Source organism: Pipistrellus hanaki (genome assembly GCF_964339955.1).
Source record: "Pipistrellus hanaki genome assembly, chromosome: 5".
Classification (NCBI taxonomy): domain Eukaryota; kingdom Metazoa; phylum Chordata; class Mammalia; order Chiroptera; family Vespertilionidae; genus Pipistrellus; species Pipistrellus hanaki.
Genome location: NC_140507.1, coordinates 91687414 through 91712143, shown reverse-complemented (window position 1 = coordinate 91712143; position 24730 = coordinate 91687414). Strand labels below are relative to the sequence as shown.

The following is a 24730-nucleotide window of genomic DNA, read 5'->3' as shown; positions in this document are numbered from 1 at the left end:
GAATGTTTATTTTTACTTAAAAACCTCATAAATTCACTCTAATGAGAAATCTATAATCCAAGGAGCAGTGGCTGCATTGTTATTTAAAAAGAATGACTTTGCCAAGTCTTTTGATAATCTAAACCAACTTGGGCAGAGAATTAAAGATCACCATTTTTAAAATCCAGTGAAAGTAGAATCATCTTCTTCTAGAAAAATTCCTAGGCACACACTGTTTTTGCAAAGTTGTAAGATTCATGAAAACAAGATTGAGAAACAACCAAGTTGCACACAGCTTTTGCTTATAAACAACTATCATTTCAAGCAGGAATCTCTTTTGTCTGCCTTAATGCAGATATGTAGGAGTTTACTGTGTGATACTTGGTTAAGCCAGTCCTAGTCAGTGTATACTCCAGAAAACATTTTAGGACATCAGATTGGTTCTCAGGTTATTTTCAAGATTCTCAGTAAATACCGTATTTGGAAAGTTGCAATATAGACTTTGAAACGTCAGGGAAAATATAAAATGACTTCCTGGGCCTGAAGTGAGACTAGATAAAAATCCTTAGGGTTCTGTGTGCAGAGGCTTTCAACTCTGTGCTGGGCCACGTATCTTGTGAATCACCTACCTTCCTCCTAAAGCTTGGCAGAGCCAGACCAGCCGGTGCCACGTCCAGCACTGAGGGGGTAAGGGCAGTCCTCAGGAGAGCCTGTGCTTTTTAAGTAAAGACTCGGAGTGACCCACGCGTCAGAGGAAAGACAGCAGAAGCGAATGCCGTGGAAGGCCCCCTGCAGACCGCCCACAGGACCCGGGAACCCGCGCCATATTTCTAAGCCATCCTCCAAGAATGAATGGCATGACCGTGCAGAAGTGACAAACGAAGAAGGAAAGGTCTCATGTATGGCTAGTCCACTTCACTGTCACTTAATTTAACAAGTAAAGAACTCTACATCCATGTGCAGTTTTATCCACATATTTTCACTACGCGGTTGTTGATGGCCACACTTCTCACAGACCACAGGACCTGGACTGAAGACATGTGTGGGCCGTACTTTCCTCTCTCCCTGCAGCTTTCACCACTCCTCCACTAACCTCTCCAGTCAGTAGCTCTCTGGCAACCCTCCTCCTGCTTCACTTCCTGAGCCAGTCTGGGTTCACACCTCCGTGACGTCTGCGTCGTTGCTTTTGAGGGAATGTTACATCGATTTGACTTAAGCCTTCTCCCCTGAGTGATTTCCTCCCTTTCCTTTGTCAACAGAAGAATGGTTTATTATTGCCAGTTTTGGCCTCCTCAGTGCTCTCACACTCTGCTACATGATCATCAGAGCCACAGCTAGCTTGAATGCTAATGAGTAAGTAACAAATTGTTTTTTGGATTGCATGTGCCAGATCCCAGGAAAATAGGTAGAGGAATTTTAATAAGGTGGTGAGAATTGGCTTTCACCAGTTTCATACTGATTCTGATGGGATCACTCCTAGCAAAACCATTTCTTTCAGGAACAGTCCCTCAGATTGGGAGTTCCCCTCGCTCAGCTCACTTGAGAAAAGATCCAGGGCTTCTCATTAGCCACAAGGTTAGAGTGAATCAGCGATGTGAAGCTAATGCCAAGGGCACCAGTACAACTGAAGGGTAAAGACGTTGGTGTCCTGATCACTGGCAGGAACAGCCCCCTCTAAAGGCCACGCTCCTGTCGGACGTCACCTGGTTCAATGCACGGGGCTTTGGGCGGCACAGCGGCACCCTGGCCGGCAGTCCAGGAACAGGGGTGCCAATGATTAGCCTGCGCGAAAGAGGCAGAGATGCAATCAGGAAAACTGTCAGGAGTAAAGGGAGGAGGAAATAACTGTGAAATGTGTGTCCATAGGCAAAATGAGGCCCACAGAGCAGGTTACAGGAAGGCAAAAGGAAGAGTGTCTGTCGGAGGCTACATACCAGTGAGGTGGTTCGCTGTGGGGAGTGCCCAGAACAAGGAGGCTGGATGTCACTTGTCAGGGCTGCTGTAGGGAGAGGTTTTCAGAGGATAGAACATTGGGTTAGATGACTGTTCCAGTCCATTTTGACCCAGTGATTTTCCAAGGTTAGCTTTCCATAGGGGTAAGATATAGAATACGGTTTTGGTTTGGTTTTGTTTTATTTGGGCATTTACTGTAGGATAATATTCAATCATTTACCAGTATTCAGGCAAACTAATTCAAGACGGGAGCACCCCTGGGACACTGCCCAAATCAATAATAATAAAAGCATAATATGCTAGTTGGTCCAGACAGCTGAACGACCTTCCAGACCTTCCAAACAAAGCCTGGGCTGCGAGGGCCAAGCCCCTTCACGCATTTGTGCGTTGGCCGCTGGTCTGAACACAAACGTACCGGTGGTTCACGTGCTGCTCACGTTCAGTCACGTCTGCCATGTCACAGCCACGCTCATGTAAGGGGCTCGGCTATAGAAGCTATGGACAAGAACCCCCATTCAGTGACATGACTTATCACCTCACCTGGTCCGCTGGCTAGATGCTTGTAGGAAGTGCCTTGGCATTCCTGAAGGATGACGCGTTGGGGGCGTCATACTCAGGAGGCATTCTTCAACCCTCAATCCTTCAGCCTCAGCCACAGGTCAGGAGCCGGCTGTTTCTGTTGAGCCCAGCTGGCACAGTTTTACTGCAGCACAGCGTTAACTGCTCGTGTTCAGGAGGCGACATACCTGAACATGATTCCCTGAGCGGGGAAGTTATGTTTATCTGAAGCTCATCTCAGTCCTTCCTAAAACAAGGATAACGGTAGGAGTGCATCGTAGGTCGTTGTGAGAATTAGCACCTGAAGTGTTCAGCACAGTGCCTGGTACTAATAAGTGCTCAATAAATGTTAGCCACTAGCTCCGCTGAGATTTTTAAGTTCTGTGAGTAAGATCGCCATCTGCCTTTATCATTTTCTTTCATGAAATAGATTACAGAGTCATAAGAGCTGTGTGAGTGACTGTGATTCAAACCACGGTTTGGAGGGAAATATTTGTTTCACCTGCAGTCACCTCTTTTGCCTCCTCCAATGCTGGCCCATCAGACTAAATCAGTGGTCGGCAAACTGCAGCTGCGAGCCACATGGGGCACTTTGGCCCCTTGAGTGTGGCTCTTCCACAAAATACCACGTGCGGGCGAATGTACAGTGCGATTGAAACTTCATGGACCATGCGTAGAAGTTGTTTTCGGCCTGAGGGAGTCTATTTATTGAAGAAATGGCATTAGAACACTCAAGAGGCCAAAGAGCCGCATGTGGCTCTCGAGCTGCGGTTTGCCGACCACTGGATTAGGTAATTTTACAAATGAGTGAAAACTAGTCACAGCAAATAGTGTCGCTATGATCACTTTCAGAAAGTTTTAAAGTAATTTAATGGTCACCTTGCAGCCCCTCAGAATCGGCAGATGCTCAGTTCATACATCAGATACTTTAGAATGCTCAATGGACATGTTACCTGTTAGACACCAAAGTGCCGGAAACATCATATTTCCATTCCATGCATAAATGCCTGCATGATTTAGACTAAGTCATAGATCTTAGATCCATGTCTTAGTCCCACCTTTCTCCCATTAGCCTTAATACTGCAATTATTCATTTGAATATTATTTCTGTGCCTTCAATCAAAACCATCCTGAAAGATGATTTTCATGATCCCATTTAAAGAGAGAAATTGAGAGAATGTGAGAGAGTGTGGGGAGATGCATGAAAGATGGTCACCAGAATATTAATGGTGAATCTTAATTTAGTTGACTTATGGTGTTTTTCCCTCCTATTGTGCTTTTATGTGTTGATTTTTTATAGCATGAATTACTTAATTTTTAAGAGCCCTTTTAATTGTAGGAGATAATAATCACTCTATGTCTCTTTCCCCAAAATGTTGATAAAAAATTTTAATTCCAGAGAAAAGTTTATTTTAGCAAGTAAATTTGTAAGTATTCTTCATTAATGAATTTTTTACAATCTATCTTACTTCCCTTTTTGCCTTTACCAAAAACTTACAACCAAAATGAGAATGCAAGTTAATAGTTCGCTTTTAATTTTCTAGGTAACCTCATTCATTTGTAAGATAAACTTCTATTACAGTTTACTCTTCCGACAGTGTGACACCGAACTTGTGTTGTGATTTAAACCAGATCTAGACCCAGTCCAGTCACTTGTGAAAATATGTGAGCAAGATGAAGCCACACTGTCTAGATGAAAGGGCGGGCATGTGGCGTCACCTGGTGGGCCTGGGCTTCCCCCCACAGGGGAGGATTGCTGCCCCCAGGGCTGAACACAGTGTCATCTCCCTCACCACTCTGCAGGGTTACCCAGGGCTCAACGCTATTGGCTTAATCAAAAGTCAATCAAAAGTCCATGTACCTGCGGTCACTCCTGTTGTGATGAAATATTCCAGGTACTCAACCGTCACCAGTTGTGCTTTTTAATTGTTTAACATTGCAAATCTAGTGAATTTTGAGACTTTGCAATGTAAACAGGATAGTAGTCAAAGAAGTAAATAAACCAGGTAAATGTATTTTTATGAATTTGAGTTTCATGCCTCTGTTTCTTAGTACCTAAGTATTATAGAAAGGTTATTGAAGTTCCGTTTCCAAGGAGGCTTTCTCCTCTACCTCATTATTCAATGAGCCTTGGTAAAGCCTAGCTTTACAGGCTTATGTTTGTATCGAGCTGATTTCCTCTCAACAGAAGAGAAGTAAATATTCTTTTTTTTTTTTTTTTTTTTTTTTGGAACAAGTTATAAGTAAAATCTGTGGGTGATGTAGGAGAGAGTTTGAGTTGAATGGAAGGATGAGTTAGATAGTCTCTACAGCCCATTCTCAGTTCCTAGATTTGGATTCATGGAAATCATGTCCTAAAATTTGCAGAGGAGTGTAACCCAAACTTTTGAGATTGAAACCGTCTCAGCAGGAGGAATACGTCAGCTGTGGTTAGCATGCTGAAGGGACAAATGTCAAATCCTGTAACACTGCCCCAGACCCCACCACCAGCTCTGCAGCAGGCACGTGGCCTGGGCTGCCTCCCAGGACCCCTCCTGAGCTGTCCTCCGAGGAGTCATGATAGAAGCGTCTAGACCAGATCAAAGGAGTCGATGTCTCTGGTTTACACTCCACTCAACATTTCTGAATGGTTCTGCTCCGGCTTTAAGAGGAACACAGTCGTGTCTCAATATAAAAGGGTCTGAAGATTCAAGATTTGATGTCTTGGGAAAGCATAGCTTAGAAAAAGAGGAACCTGGGTGAGATGAAAGGGGTCTCCAGGTGTTGGAAGAACTCCCAAAGATGAGACTAGCCCCTACCAAGACCTTCCTTACTCCTGTCCTAGGCTGTCACTCCCATCTGGCTCCGTTTCCAAGGAGGAAGGGGGCTTCTTAGACCATCTCCCTGTGAGATCCATTCTACATTGTGACCCAGGACTCCTGTGTGCAGCTGGGGCAGAAACTTCATGGGCGTTTTCCTTATTCATGCACTACTCTGATCAGTTCAGTACTTTGTTGTTAATGCTAGTCGTGAGCTCATACATTGACTTACAATCCATTGATAAGTTTGAAAAACACTGATCTTAAGAACTTTGAATTTTTAGTTTTCAACTTTTTGCTCACACTAGCACCCGTCTTTGTTTATCTTTCTGAGAGAGCCTTTCTTGTAGCAATGCCAGCAGAGATTTGAACTTGCCCGAGCTGGTTAATAGACCCTCCCTCTTCTTCATCTGAGTATTTTCTTTTCCTTGTAGCCTCTCTGAGCCTGAGATACATACAGAGGAGTGACCTAAGGCCTATATGGCCTAAGTGGCCCCAGGAAATGCCGTCGGAAGCAGAGCACGGCATTAAAACCGGAGTTTCTGGGTCAGTCCTTCCCTCACCGCTTGTCTCTGGCTGCTCCAGAGGCCATGTAAGGCTCCAGCCGGTGTGGGTGAAGATGACGAATTTGGTTTTCTAAAAACATTATGGCAAAAAGAGGACTAAAAGGAGAGGGACCTTTAATTGGACTTCTGTACTTTTTTTCAGAAGTACCTTTAATGTTATGACTGCATTAGTTTATAATAAGTAAGTTTAAAAATTTTTATTCACCCATTCAAAGCCCTCCTATCTGATATCCGGCTTTTATTAGGACATATGATCAGAACAAGTATCTTACATGTGCACAGAGCCCAGCGCTCAGGGAAGCGCTGTGAATGGTGTGTCATTGTTCAGATGTCAGTGTGCTCTGCATGCCAGCTGAGCGCCTGCCACCGGGAATGAGCTCCGTAGCTCGGTGTCTCACCGTGAGGTGCCTCCACTTTCCCGGCGGGGCTGAGGGGCTTCCTGGAGGGGGTGACGGAGCCAGGCTGGGCATATAATTGGCCACAAAGTGAGGAGAAGGCAAAGCAGTTGAGGGAGTTGTGAGTTTGATGTGTCTACTGTGGGTGGCAGAGACAGAACGTGCTCCTGACTCCCCCCGGAGGACTCTAGAATGAGGCAATCTGTAGAATTTGAACATTATTCTTATAAACGGTGGGTAATGTGTAAGGCTTTTCAGCAAAAAGTAACTCCTGGCGGCTAGAAGTTGCTCCAGTGTGGTAGACTGGAGGCAGTAAGATCAGTGAGGTAAAAATGCAAAATTGAATGAGGAAGTCAGGGTGATAAGGGAGGAGATGAAATCAAGAAATGTTAGCAAATTGTATGGTAACACAGGTCATGGTTTGAAGTATGGACCTGGAATTCAGCAAAGAGGAGAGAGAACAGAGCTGGGGACCTGATGTGGGAACTGGAGGTGAATCAGACCCGCAGGGTTCGGAAGGAGGGCAGCCCATAGGCCGGCCTCAGGCAGGCAGCACCAGCCGAGGGCAGTGAGGGAGCAGCAAAGGGCCTGAGGCCCCTCAGACACCTGATGAAAGCACACACACCCCTGATCTGGGGAATTCCCATAGGAGCCATACATCCTGTGCTCTTTAAATATTATTTCAGAATAAATAATAGCATTCGTGTTTGAGGAAAAAGAAGGAGTATGTTTTAAGAACCACAGCGACAGATTGCAGAACTCTCAGTGTGAGCGTGTGTTCAAACCAGGAAACGTTCAGTGTGGAGTTGTCCCCGCCTTTTAAACGAGAAGCTGCTAGCCTGCACGTCCCTGCATTTCTCTGGGAACTAACACTCAGGTGACTGAGGGTGAAGCTGCTGAGTTCAGGGAAGTGCTGACGGCTGACTGGCTTCCCAGTGGGCGTGGGGCCGCCCGAGGCCACTGCCAGTCAAGATCCCTTTCTCTGTTATTTTAAAACTGACAACTACCCTGTACCTAATGCTTGACCTGTCTCTTTTCCTTTTATCCCCTAGGGTAGAATGGTTTTAAAGAAGAAACAAACTGCTTTCTGACTGATTGCCTTGAAGGGAAAAAAGAACCTATTTTTGTGCATCATTTACCAATCATGCCACACAAGCATTTATTTTTAGTACATTTTATTTTTTCATAAATTGCTAATGCCAAAGCTTTGTATTAAAATAAATAAATAATAAAGTGAAAAGGCTGTGCTGTTGCGTGTTAATCACCCACTTGTGTTTGGAAGGCAGATTGGGGATCACGTGCCCAGATTTCTGCTTCAGAGACAGAATGTGCTTGTGACTCCCGCTGGAGGAGCCTGTCCCTCTCTCTGTTGGCGTTTTCATGTCGGCTCCTCTGTACCCAAATAGATCCCAGGCTGGGCACCTGGGTGTGGTAATGCCTTCGGGCTCTTCAATGTCACCATTCACTCTCCAATCACAGCTTGTTCCCTTGTTTGTGGTTGATATCCCTCCAGCCACAGCGGCAGCTCCAGGGCAGGGATAAGACAGTGCATCGCCTGCCACTATCCACCTACCTAGCAGAGTGCTTTGCACATAGTAGGTGCTCAATAAATACTTGTGGGATGAAGGGTTGAGTGTAAGAAAAAATCTCCGAAATTCACACTGATTAATAAGTCTGTCTGACTTTTTTAAATCTAGTTTTTACAGCATCATTTTAAATATAGCAAATTCTAAAAAGTTGGATGAAAGCAATTTTACATATATAATTTATTGATGAGGAAAATGTTGAAATATTTGTTATATTGAATCATATGAGCTTGAAGAATTACCAGTCTATGTCTCACTCGAGGATATTTTTTCCATTGGTGTTTTTGGAGAGAGTGGAAGGGAGGGAGGGGAGAGAGAGAAACATCAATGTGAGAGAGAGACGTTGATGTGGCTGCCTCCTGCACACGCCCCAACTGGTGACCCTTCGGTGCACAGGCCAACGCTCTACCACTGAGCCACACCGGCTGGGGTCGTATGTGTGACATTTTGAGCACTGAGTTCTCAGCCTTCCACCTCAGCATACCTGAGGATGCAACATGTTCCCGTTGGTAGTAGGTTCTTTCAGTAGTCACACTCAAATTGGTAGGCTGGGTTGAATATTTTTTTCTTTTAGCTATAATCCACATACCATAAAATTCACCTTTTAAAGGGTAAGTCATTTCAGGGGTTTTTAGTATACTCAGAAGGTTGTACAACCATCACAACTGTCTAACTACGTAGCATTTTCATCACTCAAAAATGAAGTCCTATACCCATTAACAGTAACCTCTCACTAATTCACATTCTGTCTCTATAGATTTACCTACTGTGGACATTTTCTATAAATACAATTATACAGTATGTGGCCTTTTAATCCTATTAATAAAAGCTTAATATGCCAATTGACTGGATGGCGGCACAACCAGTTGCTATGATGCTCACTGACCACCAGGGGGCAGACGCTCAAACCAGGAGCTGCCCACAGTCCACAGGCCCTGACAGGTGGCAGTGGGGGGTTAGGCCAGCAAGCGGGCAGTGCCAGGCTAGCCAAGGCAGGTGCCAGCGGGAGCCCTTTAACCAACCATCAGTCACCCCACAGATCAGCCCTGATCACTGGCCAGGCCTAGGGACTCTATCTGTGCATGAATTTCATGCACCAGATCTCTTGTGTATATATTTTTTAATTGATTTTTTATTGATTTATCCTTTGTTCTCCCTGCAAGATCTACAATAATAATCTGCTTCATGTTGATATTTACTGCTGTGTTGCTGACAATTACCTGAAAGAGTAGTTGGGGTGCTTCACTGGGCTGGAAAAAGTTTAGCTATATCAGAAAGCAGGTCTAATTAATCAAGTTTTTATTCTATAGCTATAAAAGGCTAAGTCGACTTGCTTATGCGCAATACATATAAAGCTCTTGCTGGCGCCAATCACAGGTGTGTGTTTCCATCTGTCATTGTTGATCATGAATTTGGTTGACACTTCTATTATAGAGAAAGGGCGAATAGCGATATTAAAATATTTCTTCTAATTTCCTTTCAATGTGCACAAATGTGTGCACCAGGCCACGAGTACATAGATAGTTAACTATGTGTATTCTATTAGTTTCAGGTGTTGTTATTTGACATTTATATACCTTACACTGCTCATCATACTAAGTATAGTAACTGTCACCATGCTAACTTATCACCATTGTTGACTGTATTCCCCTTCACCTTTTTCACCCCTCCCCTCTGACAACCATAAGTTTATTCTTTGTTTCTGAATCTGTTTTTGTTTTATTTGTTATGCTTTTTTTAAAAAATCCACTTATCAGTGAAATGCAGTACTTGTCTTTCTCATTTCATTTTGCATAATACCTACTAGGTCCATCTATGTTGTCTCAAATAGCAAAATTTCATTCTTTAATTGCTGAGTAATATTCCATTGTGTATATATACCATATCCTCTTCATTCCTCTATCAATGAACACCTGGTTGCTTCCGTATCTTGGCTATTGTAAATAATTCTGCAGTGAACATAGTGCTGCATGTTTTTCAAATTAGTATTTTTGTTTTCTTCAGATAAATATCCAGAGGTGGGGTTGCTGGGTCATATGGTAGTTCTATTTTTAGTTTTGTGAGGAACCTTTATACTATTTACCCTAGCGCTGCACCATTTTGCAGTCCCACCAGGCATGCATGAGGTTTCCCTTTTCTCCACAGCTTCACCAGTGCTTCTTTGTTGATTTATTGATGGTAGCCATTGTGACAGTGTGAGGTGATTCCTCATTGTGGTTTTGATTTGCATTTCCTTTGATGATTAATGATGTTGAGCATCTTTTTGCTTATCTATCAGCCATATGTATGCTTCTTTAGAGAAATGTCTATTCAGGTACTCTGCCCATTTTTTACTTAGATTGTTTGTTTGTTTTTTAGTGGTAAGTTGTATGAGTTCCTTACATATTTTGGATATTGACCCCTTAGCAGATATATATATGATTGGCAAATAAATTCCCATTCAGTAGGTTGTCCTTTTGTTTTATTAATGGTTTCCTTCACTGTGCAGGAACTTTTTAATTTTATAAAATCCCATTTATTTATGTTTGCTTTTATTTCCCTTGCTCAAGGGGACATATTCATAAAGATAATTCTAATATCGATGTCAAATAGTTTATTACCTGTTTCCTTCTAGGAGTTTTATGGTTTCAGGTCTTACATTTAAGTCTTTTAATTCATTTAGAGTTTATTTTTGTATATGATACTAGACAGTGGTCCAATATTATTTTATTTCCTTGCACATGTCTGTACAGTTTCCCCAGCACTACTACTTGAAGAGACCGTCATTTCTCCATAGTATATTCTTGCCCCCTTTGTCTTCAATTAATTGATCTTATAGGCAAGCGTTTATATCTGGGCTCTGTTTTTGTGCCACGACCATATTATTTTGATTATTATAGCTTTGTAGTAGTTTGAAATCAGGGAGCCTGATATCTCCAACTTTGTTCTACTTTCTCAAGATTGCTTAGCTCTTTGTGGTCTTTTGTGATTCCTTATAAATTTTAGGATCATTTGTTATACTTCTGTTAACTTAAAATGCCATTGGTATTTTGAAGGGATTACATTGAAATCTGTAGCCTGCTAGGTGGTCATTTTAACAATATTAATCCTTATAGTCCATGAGCACCGTATATTTTCCATTTATTAGTGTCCTCTTTATTTTCTTTCTTTAGCATCTTACAGTTTTCAGAGTACAGATCTTTCACCTCCATTAAATTCCTATTATTTTATTCTTTAGATGCAATTGTAAATGATGAAATTGTTTTTTGTAATTTCTTCTGATGATCATTCATTATTAGTGTGACATATTTCTGTATATTAGTTTTGTATCATGATACTCTACTGACTTCATTTCTTCTGTTAATTTTTTGGTGCATTCTTTAGGGTTTCTATACATAGTATCATGTCATCTGCGAATAATGACAGTTTTACTTCTTCCTTTCCATTTTAGATGGCTTTCTTTTTCTTGTCTTGTCTGATTGCTGTGGCTAGCACTTCCAATACTGTACTGAATAAGAGTAGTACGAGTTGGCATCCTTGTCTTGTTCCTGATCTCAGAGGAAAAGCTTTCAGTTTTCACCACTGAGTATGATGTTAGTTGTGGGATTGGCCCTTATTATTTTAGGTAAATTCCTTCTGTACCTATTTATTTTAGAACTTTTATCAGAGATTAATGTTAAATTTTGTTAAATACTTTTTCATATGATTTTTATCGTTGGTTTTCTTGATGTGATGTATCACATTAATTGTTTTGTGGATATTGAACTGCCCTTGCATTCCTGATATAAACCCCACTTGATCATCGTGTAAAGGCTTTTTAATGTATGTTGAGTTGGGTTTGCTAGTATTTTGTTGAGAATTTTTACATCTATGTTCATCGGAGATCTGGGCCTGTAATTCTCTTTTTTTTTTTTACCTGGTTTTGGTATCAGGTTAATGCTGTTCTTGTAGAAGGAGTATAGAAGCCTGCCTTATCAATTTTTTTGAATAGTTTGAGGATAGGTATTAATTCTTTAAATTTTTGGTGGAATTCACCTGTGAAGCCAACAGGTGCTGGCTTTTGTTTTTGGTAGTTCTTATTGTTTCAAGTTCATTGCTAGTATTTGGTGTGTTCAGATTTTCTGTTTGTTTCTGATTTAGTCTTCGAAGGTTGTATGTTGTTAGAAATGTATCCATTTCAGTTGTCCAATTTATTGGCATATAATTGTTCAGTGTTCTTTAATGATCATTTATTTCTGCGATGTTGATTGTAATCCCTCTTCTTTCATTTCTAATTGTATTTATTTGAGCTCTTTCTCTTTTTTCTTTTTAATGGCATATATATATATATATATATATATATATATATATATACACACACACACACACACACACACACACACACACATACATACACATACACACACACACATACATACACACACACCCAGAGAGGAAGGGAGAGGGAGAGAGACAGAAACATCAGTGGTGAGAGAGAATCATTGATCAGCTGCCTCTTGCATGTGCTCCACTGGGGATTGAGCCTGAAACCCAGGCATGTGCCCTGACTGGGAATCAGACTGTGACCTCCTGGTTCCTAGGTCCATGCTCCACTGAACCACACCAGCTAGGCACTTTCTCTTTTTTTCTTGAATCTTGCTAGAGGTTAATCCTTTCAAAGAACTAGCTCTTAGTTTCATTGATCTTTTCTGTTGTTTTATTTTATCTCTGTTTTGTAGTTTCTGACCTTTGTTATTTTTTTCCTTCTACTTTGGGTTTTGTTCTTTTACTAGTTTCTTCAGGTGTCAAGTGGATTGTTTGGTTTATTTGGGATTTTTCCTGTTTCTAAATGTAAGCCTATAAAGCTATGAACTTCCCATAAATTTTGGGAAGTTGTGTTTTCATTTGCCTCAAGGAAGTTTTGGGGGATATTTTTTGTGATTATTTGTTGTTATTAATTCTCACCCAGGGACATTTTTTCCATTGATTTTTAGAGAGAATGGAAGGGAGGAAGAAGAAGGGAGGAAGGGAGGGAGGGAGGGAGAAACATCCATGTGAGAGAGACACATCCATTGATTGCCTCCTGCAGGATTAAGCATGCATCTGAGGTACATGTCCTTGACCGGAATCAAACCCGTGTCCCTTTGGTCCTCAGACCAACACTCTAACCACTGAGCGAAACCAGCCAGGGCTGATTTCCATTTTGATCCATTGGTTGTTTAGTATCATGTTGTTTAATCTTAACATATGTGTGTTTTTTCCAGTTTTCTTCCTGTAGTTGATTTGTGCCATGGTGGTCAGAAAATATGCTTGATATACAATAATTTTAATCTTATTAAAGTTGAGAGTTATTTTGTGACCTAATATGTGATCTATCCTAGAAAATGTTCTATGTGCATTTGAGAAAAATGTGTAATCTGCAGTTGGGGATGAAATGTTCCTTGAATATCTATTAAGTCTGTCTAGTCAAATGTGGCATTTAAAACCATTATCTCCTTGTTAATTTTTTGTGTGGATGATCTATCCATTGATGTATGTGGAGTATCAAATTCTCCAACTATTGTATTATTGTTAATTTCTTTTTTTTTAATATATTTTATTGATTTTCATAGAGAGGAAGGGAGAGAGATAGAGAGCTAGAAATGTCGATGAGAGAGAAACATCAACCAGCTGCCTCCTGCACACCCCCCACTGGGGATGTGCCCGCAACCAAGGTACATGCCCTTGACCGGAATTGAACCCAGAACCCTTCAGTCCGCAGGCCGACACTCTACCACTGAGCTAAACCGGTTTCGGCAATTATTATTGTTAATTTCTGCCTTTATGTCCATATATACTTGCACTTATGTTGGGTGTATACTGTATATATTTATAATTGTTATATCCTCTTTTTGGGTTAACTCCTTTATAATTATGTAATATTCTTTTTTTAATATATTTTATTGATTTTGTACAGAGAGGAAGAGATAGAGAGTTAGAAACATCGATGAGAGAGAGTCATCGATCAGCTGCCTCTTGCACACCCCCTACTGGGGATGTGCCTGCAACCAAGGTACATGCCCTTGACCGGAATCAAACCCGGGACCCTTCAGTCCCCAAGCCAACGCTCTATCCATTGAGCCAAACTGGTTTTGGCTATGTAATATTCTTTTGTCTTTCTTTTTAATATATTTAATATATTAGTAAATTTAATAATTTAATCAATTTTATTGATTTCAAAGAAGAAGAGAGAGGGAGAGAGAGATAAAAACATCAGTGATAAGAGAGAATCATGGATCTGCTGCCTCCTGCTCGTCTTATGACGGGATCGAGCCCACAACCTGGGCATGTGCCCTGACTGGGATTCAAACCGTGACCTCCTGGTTCATAGGTTGATGCTCAACCACTGAGTCATGCCAGCCAGGCTCTTTTTACATTCTTTGATTTGAAGTCTGTTTTGCCTGATATGTGTATTGCTACCCCAGCTTACTTTTATTTCTTCCTGCATGGACTATTTTTTCTGCCCCTTCACTTTCAGTCTAAGTGTTTTGTTTTGTTTTGTTTTGTTTTGTTTTGTTTTGTTTTGTTTTTATCTAAAGTGAATCGCTTAGAAGCAGCGTGTAAAAGAGTCTTGTTCATTTATCCATTCATTCTTTTGATTGGAGCATTTACATTTAAAACAATAATTGAGCCAGGCCATTGTGGCTCAGTAGTTGAGAGTTAAACTATGAACTAAGACATCACTGTTCGATTCCTGGTCAGGGCACATGCCTGAGTTGCCAGCTCAATTCCCAGTAGGGGGCATGCAGAAGGCAACTGATTGATAACTCTCATCATTAATGTTTCTCTCTCTCTCTCTCTCTCTTTCCTCTCTCCCTTCCTTTCTGAAAAATCTATTTTAAAAATTAGTAATAATTGATAGGTATGTGCTTATTTTGTTAATTTTTTTGGCTGTTTTTGTTCTCTGTTTCTTTCTTCTCTTAATTCCTTTCCTTTTGATTTGCAGATATTCTTTAATGTTTTGTTTGGTTCCTCTATATTTTTTGTAGGTTTTTGGTTTGTGGTTACCATGAGGTTCATACATATTCATCTATATATAGTTATAGATATATACAACAGTCTATTTTAAGCTGATACATGTTCTATATATTTTTGTTTTGTGTATCCCTTGACTATTTAGTTATAGTTATTGTTGCTACTTTTGTCTTTTAACCTTCATATTAGCTTTGTAAGTGGTTGATTTACTGTGCTTGTTATATATTTGCCTTTACCATTGAGGTTTTTTTCTTATACTTATTTCTGGTTATGACCTTTTCTGCATAAAGAAGATAGTTTCACATTTCTTGGAAAGCCAGTTTAATTGTGATGCAGTTCGTTAGTTTTTGCTTATCTGGGAAACTCTTTTCTTCTTCAGTTCTGAGTGATAACTTTGCCATAGAATATTTTAGATTGTAGGTTCCTTTCTTTCAGCACTTTAAATATTTCCTGTCACTCCCTGTGGCCTGCACAGTTGCTGCTCAGAAGTCAGCTGATAATAGCCTTATGGGATTTCCCTTGTATGTGACTTGTTTCCTTCTTGCTGCCTTCAAAATTGGTTGTGTGTTTTTTTATCTTTAACTTTTGCCATTTTAATTACAGAATGTCTTCATGTAAGCCTCTTTGGGTTCATCTTGTTTGGAACTCTCTGTGCTTCTTGAACCTGGATGTCTGTTTCCTGCCCAGATTAGGAAAGTTTTCAGCCATTATTTCTTCAACTATACTTTCTGCCCCTTTTCTAATTCCTTCTGATATGTTCTTCATTTCAGTTACTGTTTTTTTCATCCATGATTGGCTCTTTATTATATTTTCTACCTCTTTGTTGAAGTTGAGCTCTTTATTGGGCATAGTAGTTATCTCTGTTTAATTAGTGTTTTTCTTCAGTTATTTTTTTTAAATATATTTTATTGATTTTTTACAGAGAGGAAGGGAGAGAGATAGAGAGCTAGAAACGTCGATGAGAGAGAAACATCAACCGGCTGCCTCTTGCACACCCCCTACCGAGGATGTGCCCACAACCAATGTATTATACATGCCTTTGACCGGAATCGAACTTGGGATCTTTCAGTCCGCAGACTGACGCTCTACCACTGAGCCAAACCGGCTTCGGCTCTCCAGTTATTTTTGTTTATTCATTTGAGAGATGTTCTTCTGTCTCCCATTTTCCGTTTGACTTTCTGTGTTTGTTCCTAAGGGTTTGATGAAATAGCTCTCTCTCCCAATCTTGCCAATGTGGTCTCTATATAGACTGTGTGCCAGATGGTTTGGGTAGGCTGTTCCTAGGCAGGGTGGGTGCATGTGGGTACCTGGTGTGCTGCGTGGCCAGAATGAGTGGGTTCCGGGTTGGGCAGCCTGGTGTGTGCCTCCTCGCTCCTCTGATCAGGCGGCTGCCCCGTGTGCATGTGGCGTGCCCCGTTGCTTTGTCTGTTGCCATCGCACGCCCTACTTGCTCTGCACTTTCTCCAGGGGACAGCCTGTGCGAGGTACTCTCGGGGCTGGGGAGCCCCACATGTGTGTGTGTCCTGCAGTGCGCACTGGATCGGTCCCCAGCTGCGGGCCTCGTGCACGCACTCCTGCTGGAGCTAGCCCCCGGGGGTGGGGGGGCTGGAGACTCCTCGCAGCAGCCCTGCACTCGTGAGGCGCCCAGCTTGCTGTAGGAGGTCCGCCTCACTTGTTGGACAGAAGCTGTTCAACTGGCCCTCGCGTGCCTCTCGGCAGGAATTGCTGTAAATAGAGGGGTGCGGTCTGTGTGTTCTTGGGAGGGTCGAGCTCAGCATCCTCTTACACCCCCATCTTGGGCCCGCCTCCAAGTTTTTAATTTTTCTTTGGTTTGTATTTTAGGTGTCATATCTAGGAAATGATTATGTAATTGAAGATCACAAAACTTCTAAGAGTTTTATAACGTTCACAGAGCATGGCTTTCCACGCGGAGGCCCAGGGATTTTAGGAGTGAAGGAGGTGCAGGTTGGCTCTTGGAATTAAAAGAACGGAGACACAAAAGAAAGCAGGACGGGGAGCTGGTTTAGAAGGTTGTAGCTCAGAGCTTCCTAACAGACAAGCCCACGGGCAAGAAATAGGGCTGGCACAGTTGGGTCAGTGACAAGAGGAAGATTCTCAACACCCATAGGTAAAGTGACCTCTGGGCAGAAGCCCTGGGACAGGAGAGCAGCAGAACCACCAAAGGGCGAAGCTCGAGATGTTGCTGGAGAGCGTTTTCCTCACTGAGGAGCCTAAAAAGCAGGTCCAAACAGAGGAGCCGGCAGCATCAGAGCCGCGCTCAGCCTGGGGGTAAGGGTGAGGGAAAGCCAGTGAGAAGATGCCCAGGAGGGTGAGCTGTGTTGGAGCAGCAGCCTGGCAGTCTCTGAGGAGGCTTTGAAAACTAGAAGAAGTCTAGCAAATCTGTAAAAGTTACACAGTTCCTTCATTCCGGTGTTCATTAAAGTTTTTCATAAAGTTCCTTTTGAAGAAAATGTCAGTTTGTCTTACCGCACAGGGGCAGGAGTTTCCTCCACCCGGGTCAGAGCCCCCATTTTCCTCCTCCCCTCCCAGCCCTTCTTCTCCAGGCAGAGGCAGAGGCAGGGGGTCCTGGCAGCAGCCAGCCGACACCTCCCTCCCTCCCGGAGGCTCTCCTGGTGACCAAAGCACACCGCACATGACGGTAGGAATGGCCCAGGCTCATGGACGGAGAAGAGTCATTCAAAATTCAAAGACACGAGCGACTTCTTGCTCTTCAAACCCAGAAAAATGCATTTCCAGCACCTTGCTTTTGGTCACATACTTAACAAACTGTAATGGGGGGTTACATCCTAGGGATTTGGGGCAATTTATAAAGGCAAAAAGTAAAACGCCCCAGTTACTTTTTTAAAACTCTCAAATCACAATGAAAGGCTGACAAGTACAGCGACTGCAACTTCCTCTGGGACATCAGTCATGTCCTCATGCCACCGTCACTGGGAGGAATTGTCCTCCGGGCCAGTTGGCTGTGAGGACCATCTCTAACAACAGCAGAAGGGCTGCTGTGCAGGAGACACCCCTATGGAGCAGGTGTTGCTTCAGCGGGGCTTTGGTGCTCATTGAATCTGATCCTTGAGTGTGTCTTATGGATGTGTGTCTACTTGTAATCTGGGATGGTCTCACACTGACCACTGGGTACACTGGCACTTGGGTCACCGGGGAGGTGAAAAGTAGCCACTGCCTGAGACCACCCAGAAGGAGCTACAGAAAGATCTACAGATTCCTCCACTTTGTATCGTTTTGGAAGTGCCCAGATGAGGCCCAGATGTGAAGCAAGGCAGACTGGTGCAGGTGCTAGGTGTTGGGCCTTTTATTGACCTGGCCCTTGTTTGACAGATTTTAGCCTGAGCAAGGACAGGCCATTCATATGCAAAAGCCACTGCACACAGCTTGAGGCAAGGTTTTAGGGCCATGGTCAGGGAAACTGCGGCTTGCGAGCCACATGCAGCCCTTTGGCCCCTTGAGTGTGGCTCTTCCACAAAATACCATGGCCTGGGCAAGTCTATTTTGAAGAAGTGGCATTAGAAGAAGTTTAAGCTTAAAAAAAAAAAATTGGCTCTCAAAAGAAATTTCAGTCGTCCTATTGATACTTGGCTCTGTTGACTAATGAGTTTGCTGACCACTGTCCTAGGGAATCACCCAGGTGGAGCAAACATAAATGGCTGCCAGTTAGCTCTGCAACCCAGGAGGTCCCAGCATAGAAACAATGACCCCTGTGAGCATCTCTGTCTGAGAGAAAGCTGCCCTCATGTCCCTGCCCTGATGCCAGACAATCCACTTCCTCCTTGTATGTGTCTGCACCCCCTGGGGCTGGAGCTCAGAGAAGTGGGACCTTGTAAGTTCAGTTCATGGTGCTGGCCTTTTAAGAGGAGCAGCTGGGTCTCCAGCAGCCTCTGTGTCACTGAGCCCCAATCCGTCCTGGTTTTTACAGCCCATAGTTCTTACTGCCTATAGGGACTTCTCTTCCCAGCTCTGGGACCCTGGGCTGGGGTTCTGGGCAGCCTCTGCAGAGACAGTCGCCCTCCTGATTAAAAAAAGGTGCACGTGGGTGCCTGACCAACCTGTCCCGGGCCTCTGCACCTCCTGCGAGTCTCAGTGTACTTCTTTACCTCTCTAGTTGTAGGACTTCCATCCAGCCAGATTTCCAGTGGTTCTGGATGATGGTTGTTCTGTATTTTAGTTGTAATTGTGATATGGTTGTGGGAGTCAGCAAGTGCAGGCATTTACCTATGCCGCCATCTTCAAATTTCCCATCTCTTTTTTTTTTTTTTTTTTACAGCCCCTCAAAACACATCCTCCAGTTTCCCAGGGTCTGTAAGTTAGTAAGGTGAACAATCATTAAACAACTGTGATCCTATTCTTACTGTGTATCCTTCCCCCTATCGAGGCAGGGGTGGGGGAAGGGAGGGAAGGAGAGGGAGAGTAAGGAGGCAATAGAAGCGTGGATGTGAGAAAGAAACATCATCGGCTGCCTCCCATGCATGCCCTGACTTGGGATGGAATCCGCAACCTTTTGGTGTACAGATGGATGATGCTCCAGCTGAGCCACCCAGCCAGGACAACATAGGGTGTTTTAGGAATTAAATGTAGCATCCCAGAAGAAAACTACATCTTTGAAGATCAGAAATCTCAGGGAAGGGTTTCCCCAATACTGTCACAGATTCTCTGACGGTTACATTTGTCAGTAGGGAAGACCTATGCTTTTGTAAATGTTTCCTGTCTTCATCTTAACCTGACAGCTTTCTCCTCAATGACTCAACTCTACACAGTTCTTTTCCCATTTGGCATCTACATCAGCAATTCCCCCGAGGCATAGACAGGCTTCCATTTATCTTTGCTAGAAATGAATCAGAAAACAAGTACTTAATAAATTTGAGACCAAGAATATTAGAAACAATAGATTATCCAAAATAATAATAATAATAATAATAATATGTGGATCATAATATTTTTCTTCCACAATATTTAGAGATTTTTCTACATCAGTGCATATAGATCTGTCTGCACTCTTCTCTTTAATATCAATAAATGCATTTTATATTGAATCAATTCTAAATTGATGGACATTTCAGTTATTTAAAAATCTTCATAATTTCTATGAAAGCCATATAACTACCAAAACTGATGATGTACAGAGACTGGTGACCCCCTTGGTCTGGTGCCCCGCTCACCTGCTCCACCATCCCGCTGTGGCCAATGCCCATTATGTTCTGTGCATGCCCACTGGTGGTCAGCACATGTCATAGTGACTGGTTGTTCAGTTGTTCCACTGTTCAGTCTACTTGCATATTAGGGTAGGGTCCCTAGGCCTGGATGGCAATCAGGGCCAATCTATGGGCCAACCAGCAGGGAGACCAGGGGACCCCAGCTGGTACTCACCTTGGCCAGCCTGGTGCCACCTACTTGCTGGCCCCACCTCCCCACCACCACCACCAATCCCCTCCCTCTGCAGGGTAACCAGCAGGACAATCAGGGGCCCCACTGGAACCCGCCTTGGCTGGCCTGTGGCCTGCAAGCTAGAGGCAGCTCCTGTGTTGAGCGTTGCCCCCTGGTGGTCAGCACACATCATAGCAACTGATTGTTCCACCAGTTGTTCCGCCATTCAGTTGATTTGAATATTAGGCTTTTATTATATAGGTTACAATGGAATATTATTCAGCAATAAAAAATAATGAAATCTTGCCATTTGTGATAGCATGGATGGACCTAACATATATCAATATTATGTTAAATGAAATAACTCAGAGGCAAATACCATATGGTCTCACTTATATGTTGAATCTAAGAAAACAAATGGACAAACAGAATTATAGATACAAAGACCAAACTGATGGTTGCCAGAGGAGTGGGTGGGGAAGGGGTGAAAAAGGTGAAGGGGATTAAGAGGTACAAACTTCCAGTTACAAAGTAATATCCAATATAAGGATATAATGTACAGCACAGAGAATGTTCAATAATGTCATAACTTTGGCCCTGGCCACTATACTCAATGATTAGAGCCTCAGCCAGCGCACTGAAAGGTCTTGGTTTCAATTCCCAGTCAAGGGCACATACCTGGTTGCACATTGGATTCCTGGCACCTGTGTGGGAGACAACCAATCAATGTCTCTCTCTTCCTCCCTCTCTTCTACTCTATCTAAAATCAATGGAAAAATATCCTCAGGTAAGGATTAACAACAACAAAAACACAGGTATAACAGAAAACCAAATGACCAAAAAGGAGGAAAAACAAGAATTGAAATAGATCCACAAGAAATAAATATTGCAAATATCTGACATGGACTTTAAAATAACTTTAAGTATGTTTAGGAAACTAATGACAAGATGGATAACTTTAATAGTTAAAGCTGTAGTAAACAAATATGTGATACTTTAATCAATAAAGAATTTTTTTAAAAAGCTGTAGTAAAGATAGGCTAACAGATTGCTGGAACAAAATAGTGCCCAGTAAAACCCATACCTATAAGAGCAATAGATTTTCAACTAAGGTCTCAAGGCAATTCACTGGGGAAAGGCTAATTCTTTAAACAAATGATGCTGAAACTATTGAACCTATCCACAGGCAGAAAGATGAACTTCAATCTTTACTTCTCACCATATACAAAAATGCATTTGAAGTGGTTTATCTAAATGTAAGAACTAAAACTATTAAAAAAAAAAAGTTATAGATGAACACATAGGATAAAAATCTTAATGGCCTTGGGGTTTGCAAAGATTTCTTTATTCTGCTACAAAAGCATCCACTCTAGAAAGAAAAAATCAATAAATCAGATTTTACTAAAATTTCAAACTTTTGCTCTTCAAAGAAAATAAAAAGGCAAGCCACAAACTGGGAGAAAATGTTTGCAAAACATGTATGTCTGACAGAGGACCTGTGTCCAAAATTTCTAAAAAAAACAAACAAAACAAAACAAAAAAAACTCTGGCAACTCAATAATAGAAAGACAACCCACTTTTTTAAATGGGTAAAAGGCTTTAACAAAATGCTTCACAAAATATAGATGATTGGTACGTAAGCACATGAAAATTGCCAGAAATCAATTGGCTGTGTAAAGGGGTAGGTGGGGAGTCCTCCACAGTGGGGTTCAGCAGGTAAAGTCTAAGGCTGGAAACATGTAGTTAGAGACAAGGAGGGAAGTATGCCACAAATCAGTAGGAGCTGTCTCTGAGGAAGGGGGTCGCAGATTACTGGTCATAGCACATATGGGAGGAGCTGTCTGAACATTTTAAGGTGTGACTTTAATATAAATAAAAACTTGTAGGGCACTATCAGAGCCTCAGAGTCACAACCTCGGCCTGCCCGGTGGTGAAGCGGCTCTGTGCCCCACCACGGCGCGGACAGGAGACACGGAATGTCCCATGTGGTCGCGGGTCCTCGGACACAGTCTTCAAGTTTGCGAGTGGAGGCTGGGTAAGCGCACCAGGCAGCTTTTGCTCTGAAGAGCTCAGGGGTTCGTCTTTGGGGACCCAAACGCTGGAATTGGCATGTTTAAGTTGCTTAAATTGAAGGATGCCTGAACTCTTTGCATTTTTCTCACGGTAAGAACCCAAAATAAAGACACATATTTGAGGAAATGTGATGCTTTGAAGGTAATTCACCTTCTTTCCTCCAAGCCATGTGGGAAGGGGAGTAGGGCCTGATGACCTAGTAAGTGTGTGCTTCTTGTTCCTTCTCCAGGTGGCCACTTCTTTCATCGAAGCTCTCTGTCCCCTCGGAGCCTGGTGTACGAGAGCGAATTCTCCACACTTGAACCTTCTTTGGACATGTATGATGAGAACAAAACCTGATTTTTTAAAAAGGGGCCGTTGGGGTCACCTCTTCTGTGATTTGATACATGATCACCTTCCTTGTTTTGTATTCTGTCAGCGGTCTGTTTTGGAAGAACGGCGGCGCTTTCCAAGCTCAGGTTGGGGCTCCGGGTTGAATTGCAAAGACCCCCTGGTGAGGCTTCGAGAACAGCCTATTTCCCAGGTGACCTGGTGGCACCCAAAGCCGCCCACCGCTGGCCGCAGACCACGGCCCGACAAGCCCGGCTGTTTGCAGAAGAGTCGGCCCTGTGAACGGTGCGTCGTAAACGAGTCTGAGCAGCCACGCGCTCTCTGGGTCGGGGCGATGCTGGCATTTTTAAATATCTTGTGCTCCTCGCGATGCCCAGGGCGCGCTTCTTACCGACGTGGGCACGAGTTCTGCTGCATGGCCCTCTGTCTCCTCCCGTCTCTTAATCTACTTCCTGTCAAAAGGCCTCTTTCTGAAGGTTCCCTCTTCTGAGACTGACCGCCCGGAGCGTCGCCACGGGCAGCAGGCGGGCTGTGCAGGACACACTGGCGTCCCCATCGTCCCAGCATGGCCTGATGTGACCCCCGAACCCTGAAGGCTCTGTCCCCGAGGCCTGGGACTTATTTGCTTGGCAATAAGGAGTGTGTGTGTGTGGGGGGGGGGGGGGGAAGGTTGGCACCCAGGAGGCCAGCCTGGCAATTATCTGAGCATGACAGCCAGTGGGTGTCAAATCAGAAGGGTCTTGGCGGCGGCATGAAGGCAAAGCTTCCAGAAGAAGACATGGTGGCCCGTGCAGCACAGATCGGGGACACGTGCTCTTCCTACACACCTGGGAGGCATCAAGTTAACATCACAAGAAACATGCATTATAAGAGTAATCCCAACACGGAATCATGATGAGCAAATTTACGAAACCAATTCTAGACATCCTTCTTGCTCAAGGACACGCCGGTTCAGCCTGTTTCTCGCGGTGACAGCCCGGAGAGGTGCCGGAGCCCCCATCGCACGCGGAGTGAGACCAGAGCACACCGCCCGCCCGGGCGGCTCTTCCCGCGGCCTGAGAGGCTGGGGACGCGGCCCTTCCCGCACCGGCTGCTCCCGGCGCCTCCGCCTGCGGTTTGTGTACGGTGCCTCGGACACAGTGAGGCCCGAACAAACCCGCACCGAACCCTGCAGCCTCGGCGCCACCAGCAGCGTTTGGTTTTCGAAGTTTGAGGCTGGAACAGTGCGAAGTTTAAGGTCTTGGCAGGTTTTTCTTTCCCCTTTACCCAGGGCTTTTGCTTGTTTCCTAGTTACAGTCGTTGCACTATAAAAATATTTTTTATAAAAAGCAGTTTCAAGAAGCCCTGTTCGTAGGCAGGTCTGCCGCTGGCTGGCGAGGACGGAGGCCCAGACATGGGTTCGGTGGGCTCCCCGCGCTGCCGCTTCTCTGGCCCAGAACTCGGCTCCAGCGCAGGTTTTCTTCCGCCTGTGCCGCCTCCCAAAAGCAGTCACATTCCTGGGAAGAGATTCAAATTCAGGCCCTGAGAACCCACTTCTTGATACCATGTTTGAATTTCTGGTGACACTAGGGCATCCGTTTCCTGCCGAATAGCGGGGAGTTTCTCAGAGGGAGCGCCCTGCGGCCCCTGCTCCAGGCCCAGCTGCTCCCTCTCCTCTGGGCAGCGAGCTGCTCTCCTCCCGCTCCGCGGCGCCGCCACCGGGCAGAGGCTTCTCCGCGGCCCTGCGCTTCGGCCGGAGGGAGGGTGGCACCATTGACCAATCAATCCATCTCTCCAACAGCGGCCTCCTTGCCTAGCTGAGCGAAACCCTCCTCCAGCCACCGGGGGCCTGGCGGGGCGGGGCGGGGCGGGGCGGGCAGGAGGGCTGCTGGGCCGGAGCTTCGTGAGAACGCACCTCCGCAGGGGCAGCCCCCCTGAGAAGCTCAGCTCGGAGCTGGGTGGCCTGGCGCTGGGTGGCCAGGAGCTGGGTGGCCAGGCGCACGCGGTTGGCGTGCAGAGAGGTCTCGCTGGTGCAGGCCTCGCAGCACCGCAGATGTTATGGGGAGTGTATGACCTCTGATCGTTTGGGGGTGCAGTGGGGGGACTATTTGAAGAGAGAGGGGGCAGAACACTGACTTCACCGCAGGCCT

At 44.0% G+C, this 24730-nt stretch overlaps 1 protein-coding gene across 5 annotated transcripts in view; it reads left to right on the top strand.

The window, feature by feature from the left end:
• Positions 1 to 24423, top strand: part of RNF130 (ring finger protein 130) — a 110516-nt gene extending 86093 nt beyond the window's left edge. The window contains exons 8-9 of one of the 5 annotated variants that reach the window (XM_084885267.1): positions 1239 to 1332; positions 22501 to 23226. In XM_084885267.1, coding sequence (XP_084741393.1) covers positions 1239 to 1332; positions 22501 to 22573 — 167 coding nt within the window. In that variant the 3' untranslated portion in view covers positions 22574 to 23226. Of the gene's footprint in view, positions 1 to 621; positions 1204 to 1238; positions 1333 to 7301; positions 7496 to 22500 lie in introns of those variants that run through there. The other 4 variants (XM_084885268.1, XM_084885269.1, XM_084885271.1 and 1 more) reach the window with 4 other exon arrangements.
• Positions 24424 to 24730: the final 307 nt, after the last annotated feature.